The sequence below is a fragment of the Arvicola amphibius genome, chromosome 4, assembly GCF_903992535.2.
Source record: "Arvicola amphibius chromosome 4, mArvAmp1.2, whole genome shotgun sequence".
Classification (NCBI taxonomy): Eukaryota; Metazoa; Chordata; class Mammalia; order Rodentia; family Cricetidae; genus Arvicola; species Arvicola amphibius.
The window spans coordinates 88,645,725-88,672,204 of record NC_052050.1 but is presented as its reverse complement, the minus strand read 5'-3'; the positions used below and the strand labels follow the sequence as shown (position 1 = coordinate 88,672,204).

At 38.0% G+C, this 26,480-nt stretch overlaps 1 protein-coding gene across 4 annotated transcripts in view; it reads right to left on the bottom strand.

The window, feature by feature from the left end:
* The window catches only part of Cpeb4 (cytoplasmic polyadenylation element binding protein 4), a 59,975-nt gene that overhangs the window by 17,863 nt on the left and 15,632 nt on the right, over window positions 1–26,480 (bottom strand). The window contains exons 3-4 of one of the 4 annotated variants that reach the window (XM_038328967.1): window positions 22,889–22,968; window positions 4,253–4,303 (exon numbers count right to left, since the gene is read on the bottom strand). In XM_038328967.1, the coding sequence (XP_038184895.1) occupies window positions 4,253–4,303; window positions 22,889–22,968 (131 nt within the window). Of the gene's footprint in view, window positions 1–4,252; window positions 4,304–22,888; window positions 22,971–26,480 lie in introns of all 4 variants that reach the window. The other 3 variants (XM_038328966.2, XM_038328969.1, XM_038328968.1) reach the window with 3 other exon arrangements.

Sequence of the window (26,480 nt, the reverse complement as noted above, 5' to 3'; positions counted from 1 at the left end):
AACATGTGCAAATATTATTGTATTGTGTGTAGCAGTGCACACACACACGTGTGCACACACACAAACATGTAACAAAGAAAAGATATAATTCAAAGTTCTAAAACTTATAGTTGTTAATCTTTGAACAAAAGGGGGTAGATACTAAAAGCTGATAGGATGCCTATATCTGAGATGATCAAGGCATAGAGTCCAACAAAAGTGCAAATAACAATTTTAAGTGACTTTATAATCAACCTCTAATAAATTCACTATCAAAATTAATTTATAAATAAAGGTTATAATTAGAATTTCCTATGTCACATCACACATATAGATTATAATTAACATTTCCTATGTCACATTAGTAATTTGATACAGTAGCATTGAAAGAATATGACCATGGCCTATATTTTTCTTAGGTAAATTACACTCTCCTTTTTTACAGATTTCTGTCCACATCCAAGCAAACAATCTCCCTCCTTCACTCTAAAACTTATAATTAAGAGACAACAGTCTTTGACAGTTTTTAAAAGATAGTCTTAATGCCCCTTCTTTGGAATAAGAAAACAATTGATGCTTCTAAATGAACAGACATCATCAGAGGGAAAGAACCACGTAAATGAGTTCCAAAACCTAACATTCTGTTGTTGTTCTGGAACCTTTCTTGTGCCCAAAGTTTAAATCTTTTTAAACAATTCTAATGGTTAAAATAGTAGAGAATGGAGAATTGAAAATAAAGATTAAAGGAAAAATGACAGAACAAAAGTACAAACTTCTCTTTTTAGTGGAGGTGGTAGTGATTGTTGGTTTCCTTAGATAAAATTAATCTTAGATAAAATTATTCATAGGGATGAATAAAATTAATTAATCTTCCAGTCAACACCTAAATTAGTGCTTAACTAAGTCACACCAGAAGAAACTTAGAGGTAAATCTGACTCATATTTAGCATTTTTGCTTAACCAAGAAATTAAGTTTCAAGCTTATGTTTCAGAGCCATAATACACATATGCTTATTACATAAAATTTATTAGTAAAAGACATTCGTTATGGGTTGACTTTTTGCTCCGCACCCAAAATTTATATCCTCAAGACTTACCTTTAAGGACTTCAGAATATGATGGCTTTTAGGGATAGTCTTTTGAAAGGTAAAATTAAATAAGGACCTTTGGTGGGTCCTAATCCCACATGACCTCTGTCCTAAGAAGTTAGGATGCAGATGTGTAAAGAGGGCAGACTATGTAAGGAGAAGCCATCTTTACACTAACAAGAAATCACTCCTGGCATGCTTTCATCTTAGACTTCTAGCCCCACAAAGTGACTCCTAGCCCCACAAAGTGACTTCTAGCCCCACAAAGTGACTTCTAGCCCCACAAAGAGACTCCTAGCCCCACAAAGTGACTTCTAGCTCCACAAAGTGACTTCTAGCCCCACAAAGTGACTCCTAGCTCCCACAAATTGACTAGCCTCCACAACTGTGAGGAAAAATTGTTATTTAAGTCATAGTCTGTGTGCTTGTTACTGACCTCTTAGAAAATTAATACACTAAATGCATTTAAGCCCAAGACTTTTCCCCTAGAAAAAAGAAAAAGAAAACCTCTATAACTAACACTTTATCACCAAGGTATCAAGCTTTTATTATCTATTTGTTAAAACAGCAAAAAGTTGAGGGAATTACATTTAGAAGTGGAAGTTTGGGTTACTTATCTCAGTAACAAAGAGCAAACGTGTTCACCCCGACAACTTTTACAGATTCATGTTAGTAATGCCTTGTTGTTGTTGCTCCTTTTTTGTAAATCCTTAGTGTGCATATTCTTAAGCAAAAAGAAATATAAATGGCTTTAGTTAGACTCACTATGTGCTTGGTTTGATAAGTGATTTAGCTGTATTTAATTCTCGACCCTTCAAGAAGGGAGGTTTCTGTAATTCTTGAGCTTGTCTTCATAAGCACATTTACTACCGTCTATGAGCCTTCCAAGATAAATACACCCGAAATCTGACATAACCTAAAAGCAAAGCTACTAAGAATCAGAGCAATAAGATCCATTTATTATAATAGTGGTCCATTTGCAAGGATGGTTTATAAAAATGACTAAAGAAATAGGCAATACCCATGCCTAAGTCAAGGTGCTGAAGGTTTCACTGTCCTCCTTTCCTAACCAACTCTGATATCATGACCTTTTAGTAATCTTTTTAAATTATTTTCCTTTACATTTTAATTATGTTTATCAGTCTGTGCACATGAGTGCAGGTGCCTGAGGATTCCAGAGGTGTCAGATCTCCCTGGAGATTAAGTAACGAGTGAGTGGTTCGGAGCCTTGGGTCATCTGCAAGAGCAGTATGTGCTCTTAACCACTGAACCATCTCTCCTGCCCCCACTTAAACAATCTTCTAGTATATTTGACTTTAATACTAGAGAATGACTGAGTCAGTTCTGGCATCTGCTCTGCCCACAAGTTTCATTCTTCAGTACAAATGAATACATCGGCATCTGGTCCTACTGGTTTCCTACTAAAAACTAACACTAGGTCACATCTGACAAAACCTAGTTTGGACCCTGTAAAGCTGGATGTTAAACCTGAGACCAAGGCAATCACGACTTTACACTCTTGGGTCTGCCCTAAGGAGCCAGAGTTTCCCCGTTTCTAATATCTTTTTTAGTTTTCTTCACCATCACATCTTTCAGTCTGAGGTGATATTAACCCAGTCAGTATATTTTTATAATAAATAAAAACTTCTATATAAGCAGCAGTGGAAATGAAGTATCTGGCCTCCTTCTATAGTTTATGGACCATTAAAATTTCAAAACATAAATACTTGGGGAGAAAGGTCATCTTTATTATTTTTCCTTTGACAAGAAATAGTTACTGAAAAAAATCATAAAAATAAATATTAATAGAGATAAAAGAAAGGGCAAAACAAAAAATCTTAAAATTTAAATGTGTTCATCTTTAAGAGAAAGTTACCAGAGAGTTTTTCTAAGATGAGTCTCACAGGCAAGTGATCCAACTGAACAACTTCATGATGAAATTAATATAAACTCAACCACTTTGCCGTATCTCAAATCTTGGTTCACTGTAATTTCCAGTACCTGGACCTGAGCCTGGATCTAGTTTACAGGAAAAAGTAAACCTTGCTCCATGGAAGGGATGTCCTCCCCAACCTTATGCCATCACCATTAGGTGGTAGGTGTTAGCTTGATACCTTTGTGCTACTATATGATATTATGAGCATATTTTCAATTCCTCCATTACTATTTGCCATAGGCAAGATGGTTTTGTTTGTTTAAGAAATGATGAGAACGCAGCAAGAATAATTCTTGGAGGATAGAAGATCTTAAGAGATTTGAAATTAACAGAAATATGGAAAAAATATCAGGAACTGGAGAGATGGCTCAGTGATTAAGGGCTGTTCCTGCTCTTCCAGAGGATCCAAGTTCTGTTCCCAGTACCTACATAGCAGCTCATGGCCTGTAACTTCAACTCCAGGGAATCCAACGCCCTTTTCTGGCCTCCACAGGAACTGGCACACATGTGACTTACTCATACAGACACATACACATAAGATAAGAATAAATCATATGCATACTAACACACATACACACTAGCAAATAAAAAGAAAAAAAAGACTTCTGCAGTTCACCTATTTTTTTAAAATTGTGAAACCAAAAAACAGATATGCACTTTAAAGTTATTATTTCTGTGAGTAGATGCCTTTGCCTTCCCTGTGATCTGTAACTTACTTCTGGCATGTATACATAATTGGAGTATTTGTGGGCACCTGAGTAGTGTTTGGGCCAGGTAAAGTTCCTTTCTATGAAAGGAACTGTAAAGGCCAATCCATCATCATTCTTCATGCTCCTCTTGATGATAAATAACGAATGACCTTCTCTTTGGAATGTAAAGCACTGTGGTCTTGGGCTGCCTCTTTCTGGTGCTAAGTCTCTGGTTCTCCTCTCTTCTCCTGGCTTCTGATCTACAGAAGCTAACTAGCACTTGATGAAGCTGATCTGTGTCATTATGGGATTCCCATTCACCCCATTATTTCAGAATGGAGAATCAAGTGGCTCTCAGTATTTTTTTAGAGAAAATATCTGTCACAATTTTGAGGGACAAGAATTACTGTTAAAATAGGTGATAATAGCAATCTACAATTATCATTGTGGAACAAATAAGTGTCACTTCTGTACTTGTTGAAGCACAAATACTATGTTTTCTCACCTAATACTAACTTCAGTTTTGTGCACTTCACTAGGGTAAATCAATTATCACTTACCATTAATAAGCAGAGAACTATCGGATCCTGGATATGAATAGTTTAGACGACCTGAAGGTAAAAGAAGGCCGTTACTGATTTTTTTTCATAGATGGTTTAAGCTTATTCAATAACAGAGCTGAGTTGATGGCTTCTAATATGCAAAGTATTTACAAATCTTCATTTTGGGACACAGGTTTGTTGTTCTCGGGATGTATTAAGCACTGATGCACCAAAGGGTTAAGTCTGAAGGTGATAAAGTCCCCCCTCATATTTAACTACTCATAACATATTAACTATATAACTATTAAGTCATTCTCATTTCCAAGTCACCACCCAATGTACTTTTCATTATACTGCTGTGTTCTGACAACCTATAATAACAATCTTCAAATCTTTGTCCCATAAATATGAAATATTTTCATTAGTGATGGTTGTTGCTTTTTTAAAGATGCAATTAATCACAGTATTTTCTTATGTGACTTTTTTCTAAGAAAAAAGCCAGACTTCCGCAGGTAAAGACATTCTGGCAGCTTTAAATTTGGGTTTTGGGGGGTACACAATGAAGGTAGAGAAGAGAGTTTGTCTGGCTTTTACATTTTAGAAAGAGCTCAAAGCCCTGACACAGACCACAGCCACACTAAGCACTCAATAAGTGTACGGTCATTTGACTTCCAAGTTTGAAATGCTTCATAAATTTTGAAGCTAAAACCACTATTTAAGAGCTACTCCCAAAAAAGAACTTGTGAAAGCACTGAAATTGTTGGATGAACTATCTTACAAATTGGCAAAGGAAGGCAATGGGATTTCTCTGCCTTTAAGAAATTATATTTCTTGTTTTTTTTTGACACATGGCTCTTAGTCTCTGTGAACTGGGCAGTCTTGCTGGTGTTCAGAGAAGGCCTGTTCCATGAAAAGTGAGTTAACTAGATCACACATCCTTATTGAATACATATTGTGTACACTCTAAGTTATAAAATAAATATCACTGAGGCACCATTTTTAAGTCTTCAAATCCTACATGTTCATCTTTACCAAACTTCAGAAAAATGGTGGAGAGCCCTCATCAAGTTCTGCTGCTCATCTAAAGAACAGGCAGAAAAGCTGGGCTGCCAATTCTCTGCTATAGTCAGGAGTAGCAGAATACTATCTATCTGACTCTGAAGCATGGAGATTCCTTTAGAAGCCAGCACTGAATTATTCTGGTCATACAGAGCTGTGAGTCTCATGGGCAATGGAGGAGTAAAGAGGAAGCAGAGTGTCTGCCAAGCCTTCTGGCTGGAGCAGGCCTTCTCTGAACACCAGCAAGACTGCCCAGTTCAGAGACTAAGAGCCAGAGCTAATGTGCCCCCATCAAGCCTACACTGAGCACTAACAGACAGCTCTTTGGGAGGGAACTTCGATGTTAAAACCTTGTGACTTTGAGAGGAACTTCTTTACGAACACCTCATGTCATGAGAAGAGAGGGCTGCCCTTTACTGTCAGAACCTGTAATGAATCCATGCCCCAAACCTGGGGTCCCACAAGGGAAAACCACAACTGATTAAACTTTGCCACTGATTTAAAATCAAATAAAGGGGCTTTCTGAAGTTAAATTAACTGCCCTCTTAAGATTTCAGCTTACTGCTATTTATGGAATGAATGGAAGAATGGAGAGAGGGAAAAAATGAAAACTGATTTTGATATTTCAGTTTCTGCCTAAATACTGGCTTATGCTGATATACAGGTCAAGTAGCCAACTCTGGTAAATGCCATTGGAACTGCTTTAAACTACAGCTTGGATTCAATTCATGTAACTATATATATATATTTCTCTTTCTTTCTTTATTAAAGAATAGACTTGAGATGCTGGAAACAGGAACATGGCATGAACTGTTTAAAATCTGCAGGGAGTGGTCCTCACCTGATTTCACTGATGAAATGTATGTCTAGATTTTGTTGCTATGCAACCCTCTAAGCAAATGAGTTAACAGGAGCTATCAAAACAATTTTCTTTCATCATCAAACATTTTTAAAGATGAATTAAGAAGTCAATACATAAATATAACACTTATATTGGTTAAAATTAAGGTCTGAGAAGCGCTGATTCTAGTAAAATTAAAGGCTGAGAAGAGCTGTCTCTGTAGTTCTGTGGATTTGCTCTAATTTCTTTGGTGTTAGCACTGTAGTTGAAGCTGGGGCTGTACTACATGAGCCAACATGTCTCTCTCTCTCTTTTTTTTTTTTTTTTGATTTTTCGAGACAGGGTTTCTCTGTGGTTTTGGAGCCTGTCCTGGAACTAGCTCTTGTAGACCAGGCTGGTCTCGAACTCACAGAGATCCGCCTGCCTCTGCCTCCCGAGTGCTAGGATTAAAGGCGTGCGCCACCACCGCCCGGCTGCCAACATATCTCTTATTTTGGGCTAAGAAAGGCTACAAACAACAAAGGGAATCCAAGTGACAGATCACCACACTGGCTGGCCCAGTTGAACAAAGTTCAGACTCACCAGAAACACAGATTTTGGGTACTTTCTGAGAACAGAGAAATATTCCAACTTCACAGACACAAAAATTTGGCTCTGCTCAGGTGTGTACCCCACTTTAAGGTGAGCAACCTTTCACAGATGGTCTGCTCCTTAGTTTTCTGAATATAGCAGCTCTACCCTGCACCCAAGACATAACACGACCCTGGAAGCCAGTGGCAGTGTTCCTAGCTGGAACACTGAGAGTGACCCTCACCCTCACAGCTTTAGCTTGGCCTCGTGATAGGCTTACGGTCAGGCAAGCACTAGCTTTGATCATGAGGTCAATACAATACCTGTGTGATATCCTCCCAAAACAATCAAGAATTCTTTCTCCCAGTTTTAAAATATCAGCAGTGACATTTAGAGATTTTTTCTTTTTAAGTTTCATAATGTTTTTGCCCAAATTTGTAAATTCTTTCTATAACTAATAAATCTAAAAAGTCATTCATAATTACAGATAATAATCTCTCTCAATTTCTGGAAATCTTCCCAAAACACCCTTCATACTATGTAGAAACTGAATCTGCTATAAGCTATCCCCACTGCCCTTCTGTGCCTTCTGTCTTCTTTGCTCTGTGACTGTCAATATTGGTTATTAACTTCCCTTTCCTATTCCATGGTTAAGGTCCTAACTATTCTTTCCCATAGACGAACAGTGGGTCGCACTGCCTGTTCCCAGGGAAAGACTGGTTATTGTGTCTATCTGTCTAGGTACCTCACAAGAACTATTACTTTCATTCTTAGTGTTCAGATAAATGTATAACATGTATCCACAATCACCTACTGATACAGAATCGCAGAGTATTATCCAAAGATTTCTCTGTACTCCACCTATTCATTCTGTCCTTTTACCCAAATTTTGGGTCTTTATGCTAATTTTATAGCTTTTACTTTTCTAGAATATCATACGGCTGAGATCACAGAACCAAGCCTTATCAGACTGGCTTTTTCCACTTACTGGGGACTTATGGTTCTTTTATGTCTTTCCCGGAGCTTGAGAGCTTTTAGTATCAAATCATATTATTATATGTTTTTATGGGACTACTAAAGGACATTTTGTTTATTTTTAAGTATAGCAATTATTAGTTAACCTGTTAGAAACATCTATTCTTGGTTTTTACTAAGAATACAAGCTTTCTGAGGAGATTTATCAAATATTTTCAGGATCATGTTTTTTTCAAGTCACTTTTCCCAAAATGGAAATGTCTTTTTAAATTAGCTCACCAAATCTTACTTCTGGCCACACAGTGATAGTCAGTCTTACGTAATCATTTAAGCTACTGGATACTTCTCTTACCTTTTTTTAATATATAATAAATGTCCATTGGGACTAAAACTTTTATTTAAATCTTTCTAAGTTTTCTGTTTAGACGTCATAAGTTCATTCTACTGAACTTAAAACAATAGTAAGTCACAAATAAATAAAGAATAAAAATAATTGAGCTATGTGAATATAGATGTAGTGCAGTGCCTATGATTTTGTTGGGTTGGTTTTTTTGATAACTCAGCTATCTATGAAAATGCTTTGGTATAATTAAGTTCTGAAGGAAAAAGGATGGCATTAGGATTTTAGGCAAGTGAACCTATCTGACGGTTAAAATTCAATCCTTTTGCTTTTGCTATTGACTATGATATAAATACAAAAAACAGTACCTGATCAGCAATCCTAATGGACATCATCGCCAGAAATGCGATATGTCTCTGGAGGCAGCTATGGCATTTGGAGCCAGAGTCTAGCACATATCATACGGAAGGCAGAGGCTATATTTGTAGACACGATTCAATCTAGCCAAATATAGGCAACTGATACAGTGTGACTCTGGGAAATACACTACCAAATTCTACAGTTAGAAAAGGTCTGGGCACCGGCTCAACAGGTCCATCCTGGGCATCTATGAGCTGGAAAGAACCACTACTTAGCAAATGATGAACTTAGAGTTAATAAGAGAAGACTGTTCTAAAGAACAGTGTGTATCATGCTCTTTTAGGACTAAGCAAGCTTGTCAAGGAGATAAAAGGCAATGTTCTAGTTTATTAGTAATAAATGCACAGGTTACTTTCATAATTAGAACTTATTTTCCAATGAGAAACCCAGGTATTATTGCCACATATGATTCAGCAGAAAATAATTAACGTTAGATATCATGCTATGTATGACCTCTTCTTCGGAGTCATCATTTGTGACAAGGTACAAGCCAAGTTACAAAAGAAATAATGGCTTTGCTGTCTAGAACATAGCCAATGTGGTCCTACACAATTCCAAGTAGCATAAAATTCTAAGTTTTTTTTTTTAAGCTGGCTCAAGCTAGAATAACTTAAGTACTCTAAAAAAACCTTCCATATACACATATGCATATATATTTGTATATGGACACATACACTGTAGTAGTTGTTTGATTAAGAACATCCCTCTTAACGCTGAGAGTGATCAATTTTATTTAGTTCATGACTAACCGAAGCTATACTGTCACAAGTACTTATTAAAGGTAACATATGGTCTTTACATACGTTTTGTTTTTAATTAATACTGCCAGATACTAGTAGTAAGATGGTGCTGTGAATACCTAGAGAACATACAACAAAAGCTAAAGGCCCATTATAAATTCACTGGTTGTGATGCCAACTGTGTGTTTACATAAATGTAGAACCAAAGTCAGCATGACCTAATGCAGTGTACTCACTCTGCTCTATGCCTTATGATAAAAAGACTGCTTAACAATCAAAGTTCATAACTTTACTCGGTTTCCTGACAGATCTTTCTGTCCTGTAACCAACTGTTCATAGCATTTCTATGTAAAATCACAAAGGAAGAACTGGCACTGACGCCAGCTGCACTCTTGCTCTTTTCTGAAGACACGTTTAAAACCCGCTTTATACACACAGAGTTCAGGCTAAACAAAAGCCCTCTATGGGATGAATGTGGCTGTCAGGGTGAAAGTCAGAAAAAAATCCTTACATTTGTATTCTTTCCTGTCTGCCCTCTTACTAGATCCACCAGGCATTCAGACCTGCTAACTCATAACCTCTACTTCCAGGGTACCTTCTCTGTGGAATGGCCCCTTTCTTCTCTGAGTCCCAGTGTCTCACCACTCAAATTCTAACTCCATTCCCTCTACCAAAGTCTGTTCAGATAACCCTGTGCGGTCCACAGCACCTCTCATACCATGTTACTGTGTGTCGTAGTTTGATTTCCTGTTGCTGTCATAAAACATTTCAGACAGGAACTTAGGGAAGAAAGGATTTACTTGCTCTTAATTCTAGGTTATAAGCCATTGTTGTGGAGAAATCAAGATAGCAGGAAGTTGAAGAACATTCACAGTAGAGAGCAGTCAGAGAATGAAAGCACGCATGCTTTCCAGTGCTCAGCTAGCTCTCCCAGTCACTCAGTCCAGGGCCTAGACCATTAAAATAGTCTCACCCACATTCAGGATGGGCCTTCCCACTTCTGGTAACTCAAGTAACATAATCCCTCACAGGCCAAACTAGGTAATTCCTCATTGGCTCTTCCTTCAGAGGTGATTTTGTTTGTGTCAGGCTGACAATTAAAATTAATTGTCACACTTCTTTTTAAGCTAACTCTTCCTGTATGGTAGCAAAACTATTGGAAAACAGACTTTGAGTCTTGTATTCCAGAGCACAGAAAAATACTCAATAATCAGCTGCTAGATGTATGAAAGAAATAAAGCCAGCAAGTGGTAATGTCTCTGCCTTGAAGGATACAGGAAAAAGGGTAAAATCATAGTCTTGCATTAAAATTTGCTTCATATTGCTGAATATTAGGGACACAAATGTCCTTATTTCCATTTATAGGCATTGTGGGTTAGTCCTAAAATAACCTCTGTAGAGTGATAAGACCCCTCTGCCCCTATGGTGCAGTGGTTCAGCAATTAACAGCAATTCCTTTCCCTCTTCAACAACAGCTAAAGATAAGCAGCCATTTTCCACCTGTTAGAGAAAGGGAGCAGGGCAGTTTCTGCCGGCTAACAAGAACTACCCTGGAATTCTGGAGAAGGCAGTAGTAATCTAGGGAATCTTTTGGCTTCAGAGAAACGGAAATTTGCGAGTATCTTTGGCTACAAACAGGAAGTAATTCTTTTCTGAGAAAAGAGAGAAGACAAAACTCAAGCGCCTGACTTTTGTTATAACTAGCACAGTAGCAGAAGGATTTTGGGAAAAAGGGAAACTTCAAAACTCACCTTAAGTTTCCAGTGTTAATAAAAACAAGGGGCACCTTCTTTTTTTTTTTTTTCCTCTCTCATGGTTTATTTATTTTTTTTTTCTCATGGTTTATTTTTTTTTATATTTAAAAATTTCCATCTCCTTCCCTCCTCCTCCCCCCTCCCTCCCCTCCTTCTCCCCTTTCTCTCCCCTCCTTCTCCCACTTCCCTCCCCTCCCCTCCACCCATACCTCCCCTCCCTCCCTCTCAAGGCCAAGGAGCCATCAGGGTTCCCCACTCTATGCTAAGACCAAGGTCCTCCCAACTCCCCCCAGGTCCAGGAAGGTGATCGACCAAGCTGAGAAGGCTCCCACAGAGCCCGTCCATGAAGAACAATCAGAGCCCAGAGCCATTGTCCTTTGCTTCTCAGTCAGCCCCCGCTGTTGGCCACACTCAGAGAGACGGGTTTGGTCGCATGATCCATATTTAAAAATTTCCATCTCCTTCCCTCCTCCTCCCCCCTCCCTCCCCTTCTCCTCCCCCTTCCCTCCCCTCCTTCTCCCCCTTCCCTCCCCTCCCCTCCACCCATACCTCCCCTCCCTCCCTCTCAAGGCCAAGGAGCCATCAGGGTTCCCCACTCTATGCTAAGACCAATGTCCTCCCAACTCCCCCCAGGTCCAGGAAGGTGATCGACCAAGCTGAGAAGGCTCCCACAGAGCCCGTCCATGCAGAAGAATCAGAGCCCAGAGCCATTGTCCTTTGCTGAAGAAAATGACAGAGCCCCACATTGGAGCACCGGACTGAGCTCCCAAGGTCCTGATGAGGAGCAGAAGGAGAGAGAACTTGAGGGAGAAAGTCAGGAACGAGAGGGGTGCGTTCACTCATGGAGACGGTGGGACAGAACTAATGGGAGATCACCAACTCCAGTTGGAATGGGACTGATGGATCATGCGACCAAACCCATCTCTCTGAATGTCGCCAACAGCGGGGGCTGACTGAGAAGGGGCACCTTCTTTTTGAACCAAAAGCTCAAATTTAAATTTTAAATTCTGATAGGACAGTGGAAAACAGATTGTAAAAGTCAAAGGAACACATTTCTACAGAATGAAAGACTACCTGACTGTAATTCAAGGCAGCTGTAAACTTGCAAGGTCTAAAAGCAACTAAGAATTTCAGGCAGAAGGGAATGTCTGCAGAGAGCTACCAAGAAGCTGACCTAATTAAGGAATTCAAAAGATTTCCGACTGCCAGGAAAGCTAACAACAAACCAGCAAGCAGGAAAGCTATTTTTACCCTCGCCAGAAGCCTTTTGCTCTGGCTGCTGCAATGAGAAGACTAGCAACAGGATAACTTGCCTTAAGAGGATGTTATGATACCAGTGATTAATGACAAAAATTTAAGTTAAAAAAAGGCATATTTTTTGTCCAAATTAAATCAGCCATAGTTGGTTAAAACGGAGGGGAGGGGGCAACCTAATGGATAGAAAAGTATAAAAACAGACAAACAAGTGGGTAGGAAGGGAAACTCATGGGCCTGAGTCACCTGGGGTGTTAACAGGCTGCTTATATAAGCTCCAGAACAGCCTGAGGAATCAGAGTCATGGGTCAGAGGATAGACAGAACACCAGTCTCCACTCTGTAACATAAAGTTAGACAGTGTGAGGACCACACTCCTTCTATAGAAATTCATCACGAATCATGCTAAAATACAAATTTTAAATTGAATGCCTAAACTAAAGCTAGGAAATATTAATGCCTACCCCATGGAAGCATGCAAAGCCATAACTGCTTCTATCTTTTTACATTTTTGTTTCTTTCTTGGTGGCCACAAAACAAATGACTGAGTCACTGAATTCAAGGCAAGAGGCTTCCAGGTTTCCTATGTTGACCATCTCTCCCTTACTGGGAAACAGAGTAACTTTACAAAAGTTGTTTTACCTATCTGGGCTTTACCTGTTTTTGATTATAAAATAGAGATCACAAAATTCAAAGAAAAAGTTTCTGTGAAGATTTAGGTTGGAGTCAATTCTCCAAAGAGCAGAGAATGGAAAAGAAGTACCAGTAGTGCCCTTCTGCTTGGATGTGCATGTCAATACTGCTGTTCATGGAGAATGTCCAGCTTACTTCCAAGAAGAAACATACAGTGAAAGGGTATATGAACATGTGCAATCTTTGGGGAGCGAGAATAGAGGCAGGAGCTCAATGTAGGGTACCTCCGAGCCATATGGCTATGTTGCATCATGCCAGGGTGTCCCTATTCTCCTAGTCCTCTCTCAAATACAGCTTCAAATTTAGAAATGAAGCTCCAAAATACTATTTGCTGGAGATGACAATATAAGATAAGTGATCTATGCATTTTCATTCTCCTTACTTCTTCCTCTAGTTATTATTCCTTTATAGTACTATGTTCTTTTGCAAACCAGGGGATATCCTAAAGCAGAAGCATAAAGCAGAACAATTAAAGAAGTTCTCTAGAACCATCTCATATCCTATTTCATAGTGGCTTCACTACATGATAACAAAGACCCAGAAAATACAAACAAAACAACTAACACCTGAGTAACAGTAAGAACTCAGCAACATCTTTAAATGTAATTTAATTGCGTTATATCAGCATTCACATGCTTCTGGAAAGCAGCTATGCATATGCAAGTGTGGTGGTTTGAATGAGAATGTCCACCATAGGCTCAGGCATTTCAATGTTTGGTTTCCAGTTGGGAGAGCTGTGTAGGGAGGCTGAGGTTAGAGGAGGTGTGTCAGTGACTGGAAATGGGCTTCAAGGTTTAATAGCCTTGTGCCATTCCCAGTGTGCTTTCCGCTTCCTGCTTATGGTTTGAGATGTAAGCTCTTAGCTGTTCCTGCTACCATCATGGACTCTAACCCTCTGGAAGCAAAAGCCCAAATTAACCCTTCCTTCTAGCTCAGTGGTTCTCAACCTGCCTAATGCTGCAAGCCTTTAATACAGTTCCTCATGTTGTGGTGATCCCCAAACATAAAATTATTTTTGTTGCTACTTCCTAACTGTAATTGCTGCTGAGCAGTGTCCCAGAGTATAAGAATATCAGAAATATGTGCTTTCTGATGGTCATGATCCACAGGTTGAGATCCACTGTTCTACAAGTTGCTTTGATCTTGGTGTTTTATCACAACAATAGAAAAGTAACTAATACAGAAAGTGGTATATTTATCATTGAACTAGTATACTTGGTCACTAATGAATTCACAGACTCCATCAAATAACCTCATGGCTAAAGAGATCCATGGTACATAAGTGCTGAACAGAAACCTTCCATGAGATCACATTTAAACAACCATTTAAGGGAAAACCTTCATATAACTGATTTAACCTAAACTGGCTTCTGATTATATTCTTCCTGCAAGCTAATCAATACTAAACACTGTCAAATTTTCTAACTTAGTGTGTAAAACTGCTGATGGCAATTTAAATATTGTTAGCTTCCACCCTTTCATTCATAGGTGAGATCTAGATGAAAGCCACCAACTTGTAACCAGAGAGCCAGATCTGAACACAATCTCAAATGTGTTTCTTATTATTTCTTAATATTGGATCATTGGAGTGGGTTCAGTTGGCTTAAACACCTCTATTTACTCAATCATGCCAGATATTTATTATTTGGAATTCTATAGCCAGTAGACACTGTAAGACTTGTTTCAAGTTAAACTACTATTAGTCATGACTGTTCTTTAGAACAAAGATTTGCACTACATTGCTAGTTTCTCAGGCACTAAATAAGGGGTCTTCTAATTGGCTGACCTCTCCTCTTTTCTGATGGATAGCAACTGGCATTCACCCCTCTAAGCTCTCTTCAGAGTCTGACTAATGTTCTTAATGGGCTGCTTACCAGGTATAACTCAGAATAAAACAAAGTCCAGTTTTTAGAATTGGGTGTACCACTGTGGACAGAATCCAGAACCAGCCAATTAGAAAAATGAAGCTCAAGAGGCAGCGTTGCCATCTCAATGTATTTTACTTTTTCAAAGTAGTAACTAGCTTAAAACTAGTTAAGTTTATTCAAATTGTACTGTTAAAGAGCAATAAATTCATTGGTTTTATTGCTGGTTGCTTGCTTTCTTTCTAAGTTTTAGTACTGAGTACATGGGCACCATGAAATAAAAAAGACACAAATAACTGATAATCAACTGCACATGATATTCAGTTAAATATTCCATGAAGATCAGGAATTTTTTTTTAAATTTCATGCGTGTGTATGAGTGCATTGTGTGTGTGTGTTAATGTAGTGTGAATGTAGGTGGTGCTTACACAGAGGCCAGAGAAGGATATCAGGTGTCCTATTCATTCTCCTGCCTTATTCTTTTAAGACCAGTCTCTTTCTGAACCTGAAGCTAAACTGAAGGCCAACAAAGCCAAGCAATCCCTTTCTCCACACCCTGCAGTATGGGGGTTAACAGGTGGGCATGTGACCACTCTTGGCTTTTTACAAGAGTTCAGATCTGAATCCGGGAAGTCATTTCTTCCCACACTAGATTGTTCTTTTCTTGATGCAGCTAAGTTAACCGCAAAAGGAATCAGGATGTCTTTATGACAGGTATGAACCAGGCAACTGGTTCCTTTTGCCAAAGTCCCCCCCAATAACATAGGCCAGGACTACACAACATGATCAAGGTCTGAGGACCATTAGAGACAACAAAGCACTTACTAAATAGGTATTTGCATACGTGATTATTTTAGAAGCTGTCAGGAAATGAGCTAGCAAGAATACCTCCATATAAAAGTTTCATAGAAATTTTGAGAAGAAAAAAAATAGAAAAATAAGTGATGCTATCAAAAGATTACAACATACACATTAACTTGAATAGGAGGTGACAGAAGCATGGAGCTCTGTGATTCTGGGCCCCTTTCTCTTTTACACAGTGGGAGTCTCTAATATTTATCACTCATAAACTGCTGACAATGCCTGAAAACTTCAAAATGTCACTCAGCTTTCACTTGTAAATGGAGACTATTATTTTTGACAATCATCTGGTAAATCCATGCTCATATAAGCTGCACCCATACTTAAGGTAATAGTGTAGAACTGTAAAGAAAATTATCTGCCAATATGTTACCTTACTAGTACTTATCTCAAAAGTGTTTACCAAATTTGTGTTTATGCCTTTAGCAATCCTTCCCCCTCCACTGCCCTTCTGTATGTCAAACAAAATTAAGTCACAACAGCCATAGCATATAGGAGCCTTACTGAAACTGTAAAGAACAATGTTATAAGGTAAATGAATCTTTTTGAAAATGCTCAGGATCGTTAACCTTTTAATAACATAAAAGGTTTAATATTACTTCCCCGCCCTCCCAGCCCTCTACCCTCACCTGCCACCCATGTAAAATCAGAGTTGCACCAATGTTTTAAGATGATTGTGACCACTCAATTTTCAAATTAGGATTCTCTGGGCTCAATGTTCAAGAATAAAAATAAGGGGAATGCTCAAGCAATTATGACCTCACATCATGGATGACATAAGATAAATTCTTGCTCTGTGACATCTGCTTATGAGATTTTCAGAATAGAAGTAAGTGTCAAGTATTCTATCAGAGATGTATGATAGATACATGGTACATCTTCTACCGCAGATGTATGGGACAGAGGAGAGAAGAACACTGCTTTCATCCCATGTATGCAAGAAGAACACGAGTGGATCTGAGGGGTGAACAGAATGTATGCTCTGTGCAACTGTGGTTCAGTTTAGACGCGCAGTGGCGATGACACCAATTCAATTCTACCAGAAAAATCAACGTTCAACATCACATTTTCCTCTCTCCTAGGCAATTCCCGATTCTCTCCTCCCCTAGGTTTTCTTCTTCTTCTTCTTTTTTTAAAGACAGAAACATTAGCAATCCCTAAATCTGAAAGATTATATCAGCACGTTCAAAGGCTACCTCTGCTGACACAGGGCTTGAGGTATTCAGTAAATCCTGATCAGAAGTAACCCTGAAAACAGTGCAACAGGCCCTTCCCAGCAGTGATCCAAAGAAACCCACCCACCTCCTCTTCCTCACAGTGATGTTGCCCCCCCCCCCACACACACACATAGCTGAGGCCCTGTCCTTAGGCACCACCAGCCCAAGAGAAGGCTCCTCAGGATGTTCCACGTCTCCAGCTAGGAAAGGGAGAGTGCAGGAGAGGAAACACCCTTCATTTCAAAACAGCCACACACACAGTTAATTGTAGTCTAGTTGAAATTATACTCCTTACTATGTCTCTTCTCCATTACTAAAGAGACTTTTAGAAGTAAGGCAATTTTCTACTTTGGAACCTCAACCACTCCCCTGCTCAGCTGCTTTGAGTTATTTGGTATCGCCCAAAGAGGACAAGAAGAAAGCAGTGTTCTCAGGAAGGCTGAGTCCCATAAGCAGGGAAGCTGCTTGGCTGAGTCTGGATTCTAAAAACATGTAATATTTACAATTCCCCAAATTTCCCAGAAGACACTAGATAACATAAATAGTAATTTAATTGGGAGGAGAAATGTGTTTATGAATCCAAGATAAATTAGTTGTGTTTTGCACTGTTCTTTTTGGTTCTTCATGCAGTTTGTATCTTGTCTATTATATGCTCCTTAAAGAAAGTATCTAACCCTTTAAATAGTTGGTAGAAGTTAGGGTGCTATCTTCACCCTGTCTTCATATAGACAGAGGCCAACATATTTAAATAGAAAAGGGGCAAATACTATACCTACACACACACACACACACACACACACACAAGCCCCCACACACATTTCTAACTGGATATTAAGCACTATAATGTTAAAGCCACACCCTGTTTTATGGCAACTCCTTGAATTTTTGAAATTTTTGTTTATGGCCAAACTATTTCAGGTTTATAACACATCACACAAATAAATGACCAATTGTAGTCCTTGTTCAACCACTCTCAGGTAGTCTACAGTTCTCTAAGGCTGCAGAGTCAGTACCTATATGAAATTAAGTCTGAGGCTTCGACATATCATTATATACCAACTATTCTCTAAAACAGAGAACTAAGTGATTACAATCTGGATTATAAGAATATTGAGGCAACTGTATATAAAAGTTTTCTGGTTATTATTTAACCTTTTCCCAAAGATATCACTAAATTTATTTTCTCCCAATAACAAAGATAAAGAATTTACATAATTATCCTAACCATCACTCTTTCATAAAGACATAAAAAAATCTTATGAAATTAATGAAGCAAGTTTTGTGCACTAAATTTCAACTGAATTTCATGATTGTCTTCTAAAGAGATCATTATAAATTATTTTCCTCAGCAACAAAGAGGCACAGATGGAATCACCCCTTGCCCACACATTTAAGCTTTTTGTTTTTTTTTTTTTTTAAAAAAGTGCAATGATGAAACCAGTAGGGGAGAGACCCTGAAATTTTATATATAAAGAAGGAGAAAAGGATCAAAAATGTTTAAAGTAGAAGGTCACAACACCATTAGCAATCGGGAATTAAATGTAGAAGATTCCTATATTAAATCCACAGTTCTTAAAATAAATCTTTATGAGATGAATGTATGAAGCAAGTGAGGCAGAAACATGTTTAACAGTATACTATGAGCCCATCACATGTATATCTAACAGGCTCCTTAGGCATGAAGGGATATGTAAACGGACACTACAAACAATTATTATTGCTTACATGTAGATTTAGTATTTCATGCCTGACACACATGAATCATTGCTGGTAAGTATGTCGTCCCATTCCTTCCAAAAAGTGAACGCAAGGTTTACTCTAAAACAATGCAAAGGACTCCATTTTCATTACATTCAGAGGTAAAATATGATATTGACCCATAGTTTAGTTACTATCTCAAGGACACCTGCAGTGTTGTAATGACATATGGATTGCATTTGCTCCTGCAGTAATCTTGCTGTCAATTTGACTTTCTAGTGAAATGAAGCATACTGGATATTAAATTGATTTTATATATCAGATTTAAAATATTCAACCACTAACATGAAATGGAATTGTTCTACGCATTTTAAGTACTAATTTTGTCTTTAGCCAACACATCTGACTCCATTCCATAAACTACTTCCTACTTTATTCCTACTTTCCTTAATTCCTTGCACACACCGGGGTGGGGGAAGTTCCCTGACTGTCAGGTCTTTCCTACTATACACATATGAGAAAATATTTTATGACTACTTCATGTGCCCAACCTGTGCTTCAGAAGGCTGAAAACAGCTGTGTTAAGGTTTGGCTTCAATCTGCTGCTCCATTTCTAAATAATAAGTGCTAATGTCATGTGCAAAAAAAAAGTGAACATTAGTATTCCCCAAACAATCACCAGAACATATAAACAGGTGAGCACTGCTCGGTTCTGATTATCTAATAGCATTACAGTCATGCTCAAGGTGCCACGTGGGGAGATCAAAACTCAAAGACTCAGGCTCTTGGCATATGAGTCTGGGTGTGGAGGAAAGAAAACAAAATTGGTCTCTGGGGACAAGCTTCTGTGGATTGTCACTGGCACTGGTTCTGGAGAAGGCAATACACAGTTTCCAGAATAAAAATAACATAAGGACTTGCCAGCTGACCTCAGCGATGACACAAAGATAAAGAACAGGGAGGTCCCTTTTCTCCCCCCAGACAGCTGAGCCCCTGCCATGGAGCAAATGACAGCAGCAACTTAAAAATTCTTTTAAAACAGTATTTAAAAATATTTTTGAATCACAAAAGCTCTGATATTCATGATCAAATGAAGGTTACGTCCTCCTCTTGAACATCTGTTAAAAGTTCAAAGAAATCAGCTAGAATCAACAACACATTCATAAGAAAATTCAAAACCTATCTTTGAGGGCCCCTAGATATACCAAGTATCGTATTTGTTGGTAGCAAAAATAAGAAATTTAAGACCCTGTATAAAGAAAATATTTTCCCAAATGGAAAATGCAAATTCTCCTTTATATTTTTTTCTCACTTAAACTAATATATGCTGCAACAATGACTCATGCTGTCATTCCAAAATTAATTTTAGGCTTTATGATTTAAACACAGACACATCTATGAGGAACCAAAGATAAGAGATAAAATAAATGAGGTTATTCATATTCTATGAAATTACTTTATTTCAAAAATTATCCCGAATAAAAAATTTGTCTTTGTATGATTAAATCTTAGCACTAATCTCAAGTTAAAATTTACATTTTCTAAAAGGTATGATGCTCTCACAGAATGAAAGGTGATTTTCTGCTCTCTGTTTCTGAGGAAGGAGCACTAGGCAGATGACACTTACAAATGGGTTAGCCAGAGGACTTGGTGCCTGATTTAGAGGACAGTGAATTGTTTTCAAGGTGTTAAAACGTAATGATCACTTTTAAACAACATCTGAAGACAGACTCACTATTCAAATCAAGCACAGCAGAGTGAAACTCTCCAGCTCAGAGAAGAGCTCACAGGAGATGACGCCCTGGACAGAGCTGCCGTTCTACTGGTGAAGACTACACTGACACAATGTTCAGGACTTTTTAGAGCAAACCAGAATTATAAACTGGCATTTTAGGGCATGCCTTCATCTATAGATTCCTCCTTGCTTTTTTGAAGAAAAAAATGTGAAGTTTATTTACTACTGAAACTTAAACTGAAGCAGGCTTCCTCACGTAATGAACATGATGAAACACTTAGCAGATTCCAGTAAGAGCCACATCAATTTTTGAGTGTCTTCTAGAGCCAGGCAATATGTTGACTTTGACAGACACATGCTGTCATTTAAACCTCACAAATATCAGCACAGCTGTGAGGACAGTTTAAATCTAGAGTTTAAATGTTCTTTTTATTCTGCTATGCTGCCTCTTACAAATCATGATTCCATAAACTCCTTATGCTCCCAGATTAGACCATCTACACAACTTTTTTCTGTCACTTAACTTTTGATTTCCCATACAGAACCAGCTGAAGAAACATAAGTAAATATCAGTGAGAATAAAGTTTATATGGAATATGAAATAAAAGTGGAGTTTAAGCAATAATACCTTATTAAACAAAAAGGAAAAATTAACCTTAAATATCTTGGCTAAAACTGATAAATCCTTCAGTTAATTATACAATGTGTGCGAAACTCTTTATATTTAAGTACTAGTCAGAGGCTTGCTTCCTAGAAATAGAACATAACAAATTGTATCTATTGCTGTTCTCCCCACATTTCACAGCATCTAGTGTGGTGGTTCTCAATCTTCCTAATGCTACAACCCCTTAATACAGTCCCTCATGTTGTGGTGACCCCCAACCAGAAAATTATTTTCATGGCTCTTCATAGCTGTAATTTTGCTACTGTTATGAATTGTAATGTAAATTCTGTGTTTTCTGATGATCTTGGGTAATCCCTGTGAAAGGGTTGTTTGACCCCCCCAAAGGGGTTATAACCCAGAGGTTGAAAACCACTGATCTAGTACAAGAGAGGTTCTCAAAAAAAAAAAAAAAAAAACAAAAAAAACTGCTGTAAGAATCTAGTAAACAATTTAAAAAAAATGTCCTTTACAAACTTTTCCTGTAATTAACTTATGGAGTAATTGTAGACTCACAAGTAAGTTACAAAAGGTCATAGAGAGAAACCCTCATGTCCCTTTACTCCATGTCCCCAAACTGGTTATCTCTTATAGGACATAGGAAACCGACATAGATTCTCTTTGAGCGACTGTGAGAAAGTACAATTTTCTGGTGCTCAAAGTGGCCTTAGCCTCTCTTCATTTTAATGACAAGAAAAGGAAATGTGGAAAAAGCTGAATTATAGTCATATTTAAAAATAGAAAACTCTGAAAGATCATATCTCTTCACATATGAAACTCACGCCCAGAATCCCTTGAAGTATTCAGTAAGGAACTTCAAAATATTTCGAAACAATCTCAAATATCCTTACTTTCAAGTGACCTCATTTGATGGATACACACGACTCCACACATTATTTCACAAAGCTCTAGGACACCCAAAGATTCCTCATGGGGGATATGGGAACAGCTGGGAGGGAAAGTGGGGAGGGGTAAACATGATCATATTTCAAGAATACAGGAAAAAATAAGCCCAAATAGTTGTGAAGAAAATGAGAGTTTATTCTTAAAGGCCTTACTGTGTCAGTGGTAGGGCAAGCTAACCTCTGCAAAGACTGGGCTAGGTTAGTCAGCACTGCAGCAGACTACCTTGCCATAGGACTGCTGTGCAAAGCTCTAAATCCAACACAGGTGGCCTCATAAATACCAAATAAATAAATAAATGAGCAAATATATTAAAATTTGGGTGGGTTTACTTAATATACTAAATATTCTAAATTTCTTTAAAACAAAGAAAGCTGGTTCTTAGTAAACTGAGATTCTTACAAGGAAAAAGGGTTCCTTTCGTGTAGCAGTTTTCACAAGGAATCCTGAGAACACCTACTCTGACAATCTCCGAAACATTAAAAATAACATGACAAATCCATAGTCCATGTAGAGGGTGGGTCCATGCATCTGTATTTAACTTTTAAGGCTCCAAGTGACTGTGAGTCTCTTATTGAGATGAAGAAAGAGACCTGGTGAAAGTGGGTGCCTTGTTCAAGATTGTGACACATCTAGTCAGTGACAGACTTGAGACCAGAAGCCAAGCAGGAATAGGATTTTTAAAAAATCACCATATATAGAAAAAAATTAACTATAAAGCATTTTCAACAAAAACTATGAAGCAATTTTTTTAAATTGTAAAACTAAGCCAAAAACTGCCAACATGCCAACAACATAGTATATAGGTACTGTCACATTTAAGAACCTCCAGGGCTCTTTAAAAGGCTTTTTGTCTGAGACACAGTGTAGTGTTTGAGTTAACTGCCCACTTAGCAATGAGAACTTGTTTAGTGCTCTTAGTTGGTATCATGATGGGTTCTGCTGCAGATGCCCATCAAATAATTTGATTTTATAGCAAAAAGTTTATGTGTATATTGCTCACCAGAATAAGTAGATAATACATTATTAACTATTTAGTAAAATAGAATAGCTCCATTTTTCAACTTACCTTTAATAGAATCATTTTCAGCTCTCATTATGTCAATGAGTGAGCTCTCCAAAGAGTGCATGTCAAATGTCCTGGGGCGATCCTGTAAACACAAAATCACAGACCATTTTTAAAGAAATATTTTAAGGTTTGGAGATAACACAGTAGCAGAGCACTAGCATGTGTATGGCTCAGCTCCTAATAACCTCCCTCCTCACAGCATTTACCTACACAAGAGGAAAATAAATTGCATTTGGTAGGGCACAAGACAAAAAGTGCATTTACTCTAGCACTTCCAAAACATCAAGACCCACAAAAGCACATAGAGCTCACTGGATATTGCTTTTAAGCCACTGGCCAAAACAGCTTTATTCATTAACCAATGGTAATAAAACATATTCATAACATACAGAGGGGAATCACACATCACTTTTATTTCTGACAAGAATTCAACAAAGACATCACTTAATAAAGCATATTAATTAATAAAACACAAACCATTAAAACAGCCTTCACATTAAGAACAGTCATGAATGTAAAAGAAAGCTAATCTCTAAGACTTAAGACAACTAATAGGGTAAACCTTTCCACACTGTTACAATAACTCTCTATCAGTTTGGCAGAGCCCTGAAGGTCAATTCCAGCCAACTGAATCCATCTCAGATTGAGCCAGTTGAGTCAATGAGCCTCATATTCAGTGAGAGACCTTATCTCAAAAAACACACAGCATTCCAGAAGACTCCACAGGAACCTAACAAGCAGGGTTCTGTAGCCTTCTCTGCAGTTAAATGACTTTTCACTCACTTTCTGTCGTTGTTTTGTTCTTGGTAATAAACTCAGGCCCTTAAGAATGCTAAGAATCCACATAACTCCTAATTACTTTTTAACCCAGAGTTTCAGCTTGTTTAAAACAAACAAACAAACATCTCTTAAACACCTTAGACTGCTCTGCCATGCTTTTACTTTTTACTTGCTGAGATCTCACTTTATTTTGATATCTAACTTCTAGGCTAATGGGAGATATCTTCCACTCAAGAGTATTTTCTGATCAACCTGACATTTCTCTCTGTGCTTTTTTTCTGTATCACTTTGCATTATGCTTCCTGAAATAGGTACGCTCCTGCTTATCTTGTCCACATCTAGACACTCAGCAGTGTTCACTGAACCATGGTTTTCTGACACTGCAGATTTAGGAGTCCAGTTGCAATTACATCTGGGTCTAATTCCACATTAGAGGAGAGAGTATTATAGGTCTGCCTCTGGGATGAGAGATTCAGGGGTAAGAATGGGGTTATGGGTTCGGGTAGGGTGTTTTACCATTTGATTCTGCTCCAGAGGGCCACTCAGTCCAGAACTGATTATTTCCCCACCTTTTCCTCCTGATTTTTCCCTCTTCAGCTTTCTTTTTTCAATTGGGTCCCCAGAGAAGTAGGACATACAGCCAGAATTAGACTTTCTAAGGCAAAGAATGTGTAAAAGGGAAGACTGGTCTATTTTTAAGGCTTCAAGTGCAACATAACATCAAAACCCTTACTGCAATTTCTTTTAAAAGTGCAGTGGATCTGAGGTATAACTCAAGGTTTGGATGTCAACACCAAGTCACACTATCTCAATCCATAGTAGCTGAATATTTTTCAGTAGACTATGAGAACTATGCCTGTCCCTGGGTCATCTACCAAAGCCAGTACAAAGCATTCACCTGCTACGTCCTCTGACAATGTCCCAAGGGCAGGACCTATTTTACATTAAATGCCCTCAGTACGGCATTGACCTCAAATGGGTAATGGTGAGACAACAAAGTCCTACCACTTTGCCCCTACAGGACTACCCAGAAGGACCTGAGATGGCAGAAACTTGGTGGTGTTATCTTTTTTAAAAAATATTTTCTTTGTGTCCATGCTGTTAGGGAGTTAAGAACTGGGCTAAGGAGTGCTACCCACCCTTCTGCATTGTTATTTGTCAAGCACATCCACAGGATGGAGGTACTCAAAACAATTGCTAAACCAACATGTGGGTGGATGCTTCTGAGTGAGTTTTAAGCATGTGAAATATTTCTTCTCTGCTTCCTTGTCTGAAGGTTTGTTTAGATATTTCCCATTTCCCATTACAGCTGTTCATTTTCATTTGCCAAAATAAACAATAGGGATAGAACAACTTACTTGGTTATTCTTTTTCATGGAACTGAAGCTTGTGAATTTCCAGAATTTGCATTTTGCCAATCACAAAATGAAGAGAAAAGAGAAGCAAAATATACAGTGGTTCTGTGTGGCTTCTTTTTATAAAAGTTACTTTTAGTAAGTAAGTCAAAAAAGCTTCTGTTTGCTAATGGGGCACTAGAGCTTAGTAAAAGACTCCATGGTTATCTGGGTTCCAAGTATACCACAGACTGCTACTAAATTTAATAACCACTGACTTTACCTGAAAAAGTATAGCAAACTAGAATCCTAAATGAAAAATGTAAATTTCAGTAATTTTTGGGTTAAAATCATCTCAATCCTTTTTTACCCATATTTTTCTTTTAATTTATTGTGATTTAATTACAGGTTCACAAATAAATGCCAAAATATAAGCTTGGATCAATTGGCACTGACACTCAGGTGCAGTGTGTTGAGACAGATTTCCAGGTTCTATATGCTTTTAGAAGGAAAGACAGCCGCAAGAGATCGCTGATAATGAAATGCAAAGTCTGAGGGCTCAGTAGCATAAGCACCATTTGCTTTTCAACCCCACTGAAATAGGTATTCTTGCCCACAACCCAAACATACTAGCAATTAGACTTACTACAAACTACATTCATATAACATTTGTTTCCGCAATGCTCTGGTAATTCAAAGGGTTCAAAAGTCATATATTTTGTCAAGTTAGCTTCTTATCAATGGAGACTCAAAGCTTATCATTCTTAATTTTCTCCTTTAGTGATCTTTTCTATTTTTAACATTTAATTTTTTAACGATCTTGTCTTGTACCAATGGGAAATAGGTAGAAGGGCTGAGATTCAATAGTATTGCCAGCACACAAGAACAGAATAAACAATGTCAGCTTTCCTCTTCAAAGATCAAAGAGTTAAGTTTATTAAGGACTTGATTTCCAAGTTTTTTCCTTTTTGTCAATCCTCTGACAACAAAATGGACCACATATAATTGCCGATTTGCTTCTAGGATCCATTTCCCAGAAAGCAACTGTAAAATGGAATATTTGTCAAGTGACAGCTCTTCTTGATAGTTTTTGAGCCAATGACCAAAACCTGAACATCAGCCTAAGACAGTGCACTTGAATTTGAATATAGACACTAAAAAGCCTCAACTCTCAGGGTACCGCTGTCCTCCAGAATGCTTTTCTGGTCCAGAAAAGGAAGGAATTTCATTAGATGCCCACAGTCTCTTCTAGCACAAAATGCTTTTCATTTGTTTGCATTTGCAGAGCTGGCGATGAAATCCAGGGCTTTCCATGTCTAGGCAAGTGTTCTGGGAAGGAGCTATATCCACAGCCAATTTTCTTCTTTCGGTTTACAATATCCTAACTGTCTGGGCTCTTCGGGGATGTATATTTTATCAATTTGACAACTATGTCAAAAATCAAAGATGTGGATTAAAATCACTACTTAAAGTTCACT